This window comes from Cyprinus carpio, chromosome B3 (assembly GCF_018340385.1).
Source record: "Cyprinus carpio isolate SPL01 chromosome B3, ASM1834038v1, whole genome shotgun sequence".
NCBI classification, from domain to species: Eukaryota; Metazoa; Chordata; class Actinopteri; order Cypriniformes; family Cyprinidae; genus Cyprinus; species Cyprinus carpio.
In genome coordinates this window covers 32,103,690-32,113,759 of record NC_056599.1, presented here as the reverse complement: position 1 = coordinate 32,113,759, position 10,070 = coordinate 32,103,690, and the positions used below count along the sequence as shown (strand labels likewise).

General features: G+C 38.2%; 1 protein-coding gene across 1 annotated transcript; it reads right to left on the bottom strand.

The window, feature by feature from the left end:
• Nucleotides 1–224: 224 nt before the first annotated feature.
• gaa (alpha glucosidase) lies at nucleotides 225–9,788 on the bottom strand. The gene is made up of 19 exons (XM_042720813.1): nucleotides 8,506–9,788; nucleotides 7,373–7,524; nucleotides 7,024–7,189; nucleotides 6,842–6,938; nucleotides 6,636–6,755; nucleotides 6,437–6,555; nucleotides 4,726–4,857; nucleotides 4,478–4,588; nucleotides 4,206–4,319; nucleotides 3,692–3,776; nucleotides 3,469–3,586; nucleotides 3,209–3,342; nucleotides 2,812–2,963; nucleotides 2,467–2,615; nucleotides 2,244–2,385; nucleotides 1,712–1,810; nucleotides 1,458–1,622; nucleotides 587–739; nucleotides 225–446 (listed from the first exon to the last, which is right to left on the bottom strand). Exons 1-19 carry the CDS (start codon nucleotides 9,025–9,027, stop codon nucleotides 384–386), a joined length of 2,793 nt encoding a protein of 930 aa, XP_042576747.1. The 5' UTR covers nucleotides 9,028–9,788; the 3' UTR covers nucleotides 225–383.
• Nucleotides 9,789–10,070: the final 282 nt, after the last annotated feature.

Sequence of the window (10,070 nt, the reverse complement as noted above, 5' to 3'; positions counted from 1 at the left end):
ATTAGACTAAGCGAGACTTGTCATAGCACTTGCATATTGTTGCTCTTTTGTTGGTTTTGATTTTTTCTATTGTCCTCATTTGTAAGCTGCTTTGGATAAAAGCGTCTGCTGAATGTAAATGTAAATGTAAAATATAAAGGAAAAACTTATGGGTTATGTGAAATACTGATTATTCTGATTCTTCTATCACAGTCACACAACAATGAAACATTAAGAACATTTAATAAAAAATAAAGATTTATTTTACAGCAAAAACAATATTTAAATGGCAATGGACAGTAGAAATATGACGTTAATGATAACTGGATAAAAACTTTATATATGCATTTATATTGCATAAGCAAGGAACATATACACAGCAGCATCACAGCAGAGATTTCTCTTCAGCTCCACTGTACTGTGATCATGGCTGTCATGGGTAAGTCCAGACCGGCCACTGTCAGAACCTGCAACACACACACACACACACACACACACACACACACACACACACACACACACACACACACACACAAATTCACTACTTCATGACAGCTTTTTAAGATCAACACATTTTAAAGATCAATATGAAGCGCTTGTTGCATACCTTGGTGTCTTGGCTGTAAGAGAAGTCATGAACCTTTTGGCCATTGGCCCACACGGATGTAGGTGGAGCCCGAACCCCAAAAACACGCACTTCCCCGAGGACCAACCCATCGAGAGATCCATTTAATTTGACTGGCTTACTGACCACATAAGACTGCAGGGAAATATGAAAAATCAAACAAACAATAGAATAGGTTTCAAATGAATGCACACATTGACCATAACTTCCGAGATGAGTTTGTTTCTTTATCAAAACAGATCTGGAGAAAGGCGTTTTAACTTTAAATCCTTTAAATACTAGTCTATAATGCATAGTCTATAATAATTTTGCTTGCAAACTGTGCTTTTTCTGTGCATATTTCGCTCCTGATTCAATGACTTTTTTCAATGGAGAAAGCAATAATATGCATATGATTCATATTTTAGCCAGAAGCAATAGATTGAAGTAAAAAAAAAAAAGTTTTTTAATGGATTTGTTTCTTACAAACATGCAGCTTTTTGTTTCACAAGACATCAGCTGATGGACAGGAGTGGTGTGGATTATTGTGATGTATTTATCAGCTGTTTGGACTCTCATTCTGACGGCACCCATTCACTGCAGAGGATACATTGGTGAGCAAGTGACGTAATGTAACATTTCTCCAAATCTGTTCTGATGACATATTGGATGGTCTGAGGGTAAGTACATTTTCAGCAAATATTCATAAAAAAGCACTGAACTGCCTGTCAAAGGTCTGGTAAACACAACGCTTGCTGTTTTTCAGTTTTAATGCCTGATGAAGCAATTCACTTTGGATTGCTCCAACACAAGATAACAATATGAAACAGATGTCAGAAGTCAACATGAGGCCAAAATTCTCCCTATTTTGTACCTCTTCAGCAAAGAACAGCACATATGAATAATTTCCATGCTCAAAAGTGTCCAGACTTTCCCCATCATCCCAGAAGAGCTCCCCTTTAGCCCAATTTCCCACAGACAGTGCCACGATTAGGGTGAAAGGATTCCTGCGAGATGCTGTAGTCGTCAATGCAGGTACCTGAGAAACAAATAGGGAATGGCAAAATTCACTTGCTCCACAACATAAATTAAATGAACAAAAATGGCCAGATCTAGTCTTTCCTCCACCTGCTGCGGGATGATGCTCCCTTCTCTCACATGAACGTTAATGGTGTCTAAAGGAGCAGGGAACAGAATGTATTGCCCTTTACTGTAATATGCTTCCCCCTATGAGAAAACACAGAGGATTGCATCACATATAAATAGTCCTTTGTCTTATAGCGGGGTCATATAATAAGCTTTTGAATTACATTGTAACTTTGTAAACACAAGACAATGTGAAGCAGGCTTTCAATTTTATTTGAAGGTATCTACAAGGTAAATACCAGAAAGGTTAATACGGTGGGTCAAAGGAGGGTGAAAAATGGTTACATTATCAACAACTAAAATATGACAAGCACTATAGCATTTTGTACAAAAACTAACAGTGAGATACAATTACATTAGGAAACTACATTAGCTGAAATGAACTAACAATGAGATACACTTATTAATTATAAATAAATATTCCATTAATCTAAGGAAATGTTAATGTTACTTTGATAAAACCTATTAATGTGCTGATTTAATATGTAGAGCATAGTATAAGAGGAGGGATTACATTGTGCAGACTGTACCAAGTCCCCGGGGGAAGATAGGCCGTCACCTCCAGCGCTCCCTCTTCCAGAACGGGGCTGATAAGCAGTGAACTGCCCCATAGGAACTGCCTGTCAATGGTCTGGCAATCTGGATCAGTGGGAAACCTGAGAGAATGAGCAGTCTCAGTAAAGAGGTCATCGCTGAACTCAGATAAAGAGATATTGAGCTGAAATGAGTGTGTGTACTCAAGGAAGAGCGGACGGGCCACGGTGCTGCCGGAGGAGTGTGTGTGATGGAACAGTGTGTAGAGGAAGGGCAGCAGAGAGTATCGCAGTGTAATCGCAGTCCTCATGGCATCCTGGGCTTGCTGGCTAAAAACAAACGGCTCTTGGGGCTGGGAGTACGGAATATGGGAAGAAATATTCATATACTACAAATATTGCAATAGGCTATATTAGTAGTACATACTTTTTTTACATAAATGTTTCTGTTGCACAAAATGGGACATCTTGTGTTTGACCCATATTTTTATGTATCGCTCTATGTATTTATTTCTCTAGCTAGCTTTAAATAGTTGATTGATATCTCACCGCATTGGGTTTGTCATTATGGTTTCTCATAAAGGGGTAAAAGGCTCCAAGTTGTGTCCAGCGCACACACAGCTCTTCAGTAGTGTCTCCTCCAAACCCACAGACATCAGCTCCCACTAACGGGACGCCATAGAGTCCAAACAGAAGCACACCTGGTACAGACACAGCAATATACTAAGAGCAGGGACAAAATGTGCTTTGTTTGCAGGCATCCAAAAAAAGACAAAGATGTGATATAAAAATGGAAATCCACACATTTTCCACACAACTGCTATATCTGGGTGACCAGGTTGCATTATGAACATAATAAGTTCTCTATATGGTGCATTGAACTCTAATCTTTTGTTTGCTTTTAGCATAAGTGTTTAAGAATATGCTTGTGATTGTTCTCTCTCACCAGGTATTGAAAAGCGCAGCTGCTCCCAGTCGCTCCGCACATCTCCAGTCCAGTGTGCAGAGAAACGGCCCAGTCCTGGAAAAGATGACCGGGACAGGACGAACGGCCGAGTGCTCTTCACTTTCAACAGTGCCCTGAAACACAAATGAGTGCAACGCTGGTAATAATGTCAAACCATATCAAATACATCTGTTTCCCGATGAACTTCAGATATTTCCCCAGTTAAGTGGTTTTGTGAACTGAAGAAGCATTTCTCTGACCTGTGGGTGGCGATGGCCTCGGTCAGCCCATACAGATTGTGCAGATTGTAATGATTGGACAGATACTGCTGTGCGGACACACACAAAACACATACTTCCAACTTACAACCGACCACACATCAAAACCCAAAAACAACACACAACACATCACACATGACACAATAAATAATAAATAAAAAAATAAAAAATGTATTTTTTTTTAAAAAGAGTTTACTATTCTGACCTGGTGTATAAGGTGGTTTCTCCAAGTCAGAGTCAGGACACCCATCCACAGAGCCCTGCACAAAATTTGACGGCTCATTCATGTCCTGTGAGTAAAATTTCAAATATATTTAGAAGTTATCTATAAGTTATATATAGTGTATATATGTTCGGCTAAATTTGGCCACTTTGTCAACAAAAACAGAATAAATAATAGAAATAATAAAATATAAAACTTTTTTAAAAAGAAAAACTTTACATTTTTTAAAATAATGTCATTTACATAAAGAGTAATAAAATAAAATAAACTTTTAAAAAAAAATAAAAACCTATTTTTTTAAATAATGTAATTTACATATAGAGATCTTTAATGTACACTAAAATATATAAAAAATAAGTAAGAAATAACTTTCAAAAAGAACAAAACACATTAAATCTAATTTTTTTGTGGCCCTTTTAACATCATACATGGATGTTTTTTTTCTTTGTAAAACACCCTTTATATTTTATTTAAAATGAAATCTGTAAATACTTACTATCCAGAGTCCATCCACAGGTACCTTGCTGTGAAAGACTCTGATGCAGTCCGTCCACCAGTCCTGTGTTGTGGGATTGGTGAAATCTGGGAACGCAGTTGGACCCGGCCATACCTGGTTAGAAAGATACAAGATCTCTATGCTCCCCTCCATATTCCGTAATGACTATAATACTACTAATAATACAACAGAGCAGGAAGAAAATACATGCTGTAAATGGCATTATCATGACTAACTTTTAGTGACAATAACATTTCATGTGTGGCACTAACCTTTCCAATAAGGATCTGTCCAGTGGAGTTTTTGATGAACACTCCCCTCTTCAGCCCGTCATCAAAGGGTTTGTATGAACCAGGAGGACTCGCACTACTGATGCCTGGATCCTAACACAAAAACACATGCTATTCAACACTGATTTGCTTATTTGTCTTTATTTTTACTAAAGATACTAATATCACTGATACTTTAAATCAAAGCATCAAGCGCAAACAACACAAGTTGGAAAAAATCATCCACATACCAGAATGAGCACATACTTCATGCCCAGCTGATGGAACTCTTCAACCATTCGGGGCAAATCTCCAAATCTTTGAAGGTCAAACGTAAAGACTCTTCTTTGGTCTGCATAATCAAGGTCATTCCACTGTACGTCCTACAGAAGTAAATTTAAAGGTTATCATGTAAATCTCTTGACCTTCCATTTCCGTTACGATGAATGAATCAGAAGCCATGTGAACAACAATTTTACACAAAACTGGATTCAAAATAACTGATATTGTCATATGACAACAATGTAGGGTCATTCCATGTCAACTCAAGCAGAGGTCCCCAGCTTAAAATGTTGATTTTAATAATTTTTATTTCTGGTGAAACATTATTTGTTCTTCAGACATTTCTATAAAAAGAAAAAGTATAAGCTGTATGAAAAGTGACCCACATTTGGTTTTTGACCATTGAAAATGTGTACAGTTTAACAATTTACTCTTGGAGCCTTACTGAGATCTCTGGAATTTAACTTATGTAGGGCCTTACAAGTAAAACACACACACACACACACACACACACACAAAAAGGGGCTTGTTCCAATTTTTGAATGATCAACATTGGCATATAATGCAACAAGGATTGCTAAAGTGAACATATTTTATTAATAGGCCTACCAATATCTCTGTATAAATAAGATTTAATAAAAGTTATTGTCCCACTCCTGTAATTTGGCTGTAAATGTCTGGCGAAACCTGTCATTTTGACCCCCTCAATAAATATTCATCCATGGCATTAAAGGGATAGTTGACGTAAGATGAAAATTCTGTCATTAATTACTCACCCTCATGTCGTTCCAAACCTGTCAGACCTTCATTCATCTTCAGAACACAAACTAAGATATTTTTGATAAAATCTGAGAGCTTTCTGATCCTCCATAGACAGCAATGCAACTGAAATGTTCCCAGGCCCAGAAATGTAGTAAGAACATCATTAAAATAGTCCATGTGACATCAGTGGTTCAACTGTTCAAGTCATTTTTTTTCTGTTTTATTTGCACACAAATAATCTCGTAGCTACATAAAATTATGGTTGAACCACTGATGCCACATGGACTGTTTTAACGACGTCCTTACTACATTTCTGGGCCTCGAACATGTCCGTTGCTGTCTATGTAGGGTCAGAAAGCTCTTGGATTTCATTAAAATATCTTAATTTGTGTTCTGAAGATGAATGAAGGTCTTATGGGTTTGGAATGACATGAGGGTGAGTAATTAATGACAGAATTTTTGGGTGAAATATCCTTTTAAATATGTGGCTTTCATCACTATGCATTTTGCAGGGTAAGTTTCTGATATTTGGCTGAACTGACATAGAACGACCTTATAGCATACTACAGTTTAAAAAAATACTTTTAAAAATATAGACAGTGGACTCACAGTACTGTAAATCCTCAAACCTTTTTGACTCCAAGGCCTCCCATTGTCCACAACAATATTCAAAGCCCCCCTCCATTAATGTTTACAATGATAATATATTAGAACTTGGCCTAACTAGAGAAGTGTATATTCATCATAAATGCAGTTTTAAGATTGTATTAATTTGCGTGACTTTTCCAAGTCACAGTTTTAAAATTAATTTAAATTGAAATAATTTTAAGTCATCTTGAGGCCCATTTGGAAGTTTGCTACAGTGCCCTACCCCCAGTTGAGAAACACTGGTATATACTGGGCAACAGGGGAACGTACTAGAGGGATCTTGGCCTGGCGCATGAGCTGTACCACTGTTCTTGTTATGTTGGTGGACGTATAACCCCAGCGACAGAGGTGGAAGCCCAGCGACCAGTAGGGTGGCATCATGGGATAACCTCAAATGACAAGATACAACAATATAAGTTAACTTGTGGGTAAAATACAATTCTAACACAGCATGAAGACTGTTAAATACCTATAACCTCATGGTACTGCTGAACCACACTCTGAGGACTTGGGCCTAAGAAGATGTAGAAGTCCAGTATTCCTCCGACAGTCACCCAAGTTAATGCTGGAGCGGGCTGCAGAAACACTTCTGCAATTGGCAGGTTATCAAAACATTTAGTCTTAAAAAGGAGACCTACATAATAAGCCATTTTAGACAACAACAAAACACTGTACCCATCGCATTGCTGTTGAGAAGAAAGACTCCATGTGCCTGTCCATCACCTTCTTGGACCAAAAAGAAAGGGTGGGAGCCGTACAGGTTGGCGCTTCTCTACAAAGGCCCATATAAAACATTAAATACAGCTGTAAACAAAGGGCAAGTAAAAGCAGAATGTGAAATGCTCTGAAGGTCTTACATGTGGCGCCATGTCTCTGTTCCATAATGAAACAGAGGTCCAGTTGAGGTCCAGCGTGATGGGGGTGTAATGTTCACCCAGGCCAGAAATCACAGAGGAAGCCATGCTGGTGGAGAGCTGTACATACTGATCTGCAAACAGGAGCGGGCCTATTGTAGTATTCAGACTAGGAAAAGAAAAACACAGTGCATTCGTTCAACAAAAAAAAAATTAAAAAAAAACCATAGTGCCAAATTACCATATCATTCACTGCCAGTGTCATTCACTGCCAGTCAGAAACACAAAAAAAACAATTTAAGCAGAGAACTTACACAAACAGAGCAAGAAAAGCAAAATGATTTAAACTTACAGGACCCGGCCATTGGATTTTCGCCGTACGATGAATCCAAACGGATCTGGTTGGAAGTCGACATCATAGAGGGGGTTTTGTATGTCCTTGTGGCCCCTGGATTGGGACGTCACAAAGGGAACCTCATATCGTGGAGATGCTGGATCTTTCAGCTGTGTTAAAGTGAAATTAGTAAGATAAAGTAAGATTGGGTCATCTAAAGGCTGGAATGTACTATTCTGAGCAGACTTTAAAACATGAGGCACTTATCAATAAATGGTTCCAGAGAAAAACGAGCCACCATACACTAAACAACTGAGAATCATACACTACCAGAAGTCATTCAGAATGGAAAAACTATAGACACATTACAAATGAAAACAATATTTGTTGTAAAATATGTCCGATATCCTCCAACTGGATTCAGACTAGCTCTGACTAGCAGCAAATTAGTGTTGACTAATTGCATTTCAAATATAGTGGAGGAGGTTTCTTATAAGATCTTCCATTGAGTTTACACAGTTAAGTCTCTGTTGTTTAGCGCTTTAAAGTTAATGTGGAAGATAAATAAGACAAATAGTCATTTATTCTGGGAATGCCATTGCCCTGAGGTACAAATTTTTGGGTAAGAGTTGAGCAATTACTTACAAAAAGATGTTTATTTTAAGGCATTTCTCATTAAATGGTGATGAAAATCTAGTATTTATTTTTGATTTATTACATTTGCTCATTAATATGTTCATAAAGTAAAATGCATTAAAAATATGGATGTCTGAACAATTTAAAACTGACATTAAAATGCTTCTAATAGTAAAAACTTGTAAGCAATAGAAACTATGCAATTGTTTAAGATGTACAATATTTTTGTGTTGTTATTCATATAATAATTATGTAAAGTATACATTAACAAACTTTAAAAAAAGAACAACTAGTCTAAAAAAAAGTAGTGCAATCTGGGTGAAAACTTTGTTGTGTATTCCAACCTTAAACTAAGATGAATTAAATAATTCCAAAATTAACCATTTCTGATGCAAATTTCAGACACAACTGATTCATGCATTTATCTTTCCTTGAATTCAAGGACAGATCATCTGAGTGTATCAATGACAATATCTTTATGATTTGTAATTGAAATGACTAAATGAATTGCTTACAGTGAGGTGAAGACGACCCAAAGTCTCAGGCATCAGATCTAGCTGCAGTGTGGGGATGTCCCGGGGCAGGTATGAGGGTGCAGAACGGGCCAGGGTGGCTCTTTGGCCCTTCTCTGTGGGCAACAGGGGCCCCATCTTGTAGCCTGGGTAACGGACTGGGTAGAAACACCACGGTGGTCCTCCTAATCCAGACTGAGGCAGAGGCACATAGCAGCATCCTCTTGCCTCACAATCAGCCCGGCTCAAAGATCTATCACAGCCACAGTTGATACGGCTCTCCACCGCTATACCACACTGATCTCTGACATATCTAGTGTGAGTCCTGGGATCAGCAGATACAGTAACATTACTGCTTAAGTTCTCTCGGAACTGAACGCTCCTGTATGAGATGTTTGTACTATGCTGCCATTCTGCTGATGGAGAAAAGGCAAATGAAACGTTCTTGTCCTTGTGCACCAGAATAAGAAATACAGAAGTCAGTAGTGCAAAGGTGTGCAGGGGCCCACAGCAGATCCTGGCCATTTAAAGGGCTTAGTTTGGCTATTCTTGCATTAAACACTGGTTTACCAAGCTGCAATGATCAATACAATAACTAGAGATTGTAAAACAAGAGTAAAAGGGGAAAAGTCCGTTCTGGAGAAAGAAAGAGTGTAAGATTATTTACTGTCGTGTCAACACAATAAATCGCTCATCTCTTTTTCAAAGCGGGGGGATAAATGACGCATGCGCAGTTGCGCGCTTACAAAACTTCACAACCAAGTTTTCAAATGTTGCATGATGATCCAAACTAGCTTTAAACAACACGTGCGAGATCTCCTCCGGGCGCCGCCATGTCCCCGTGACGTCATGACCCTGATGCTCTGCGAAATCCGTGTTTCCTGTTTTATTAGAACGTTTTTATTGTGTTATTGTATAATGTATTTACTATTTACATTGTATTCATTTTCTGGTTGCGATATTATTTCTTGCCTTTCTTAATGCTACATTTATATTGTCCCATTTTATGTGGCCATTTGTTGCAAATCGAACGTATATATTTTTGGACTGTTTACTTTTTTAATTGCATTCCAAATTTGTAACGATACAACAAAACGGCAGAGATGCCAGAGAATAAATGTTATATAACTTAAGTTCGACCCATATCAATTTGCATAAACATAGTAGACATACAATTTCATTCTATATATATTTTTTTGTTTCTATTAAACGTATTACTACAAAATCTCCCTCGCAGATATTCGTTTGAAACTGTTGACCGAACGATCGTCACTTCCTCACTGTGGCGCTCGCGCTGCGGAAGTGTTTGAAAGTGCGGTTGCGCGAGACTTCTTGGACTAGTAGCGCGAGCTCCACGCTACACGAGCTGACCATTAGGCCTCCGCACGCGGCATGTGTAAGTGAACACGACCTACTTATCGTCATTAATGATATTTACGTCATATATTATATATATAGGGAGAGTTTAACGCAATATTAGTCGACAGCGGCGTGGATGCGAACGAGTAACGTTATGCGTGCTAGATCATAGACAGACTCTTCTTGTATGTGTCTAATGCTGTTTTGGG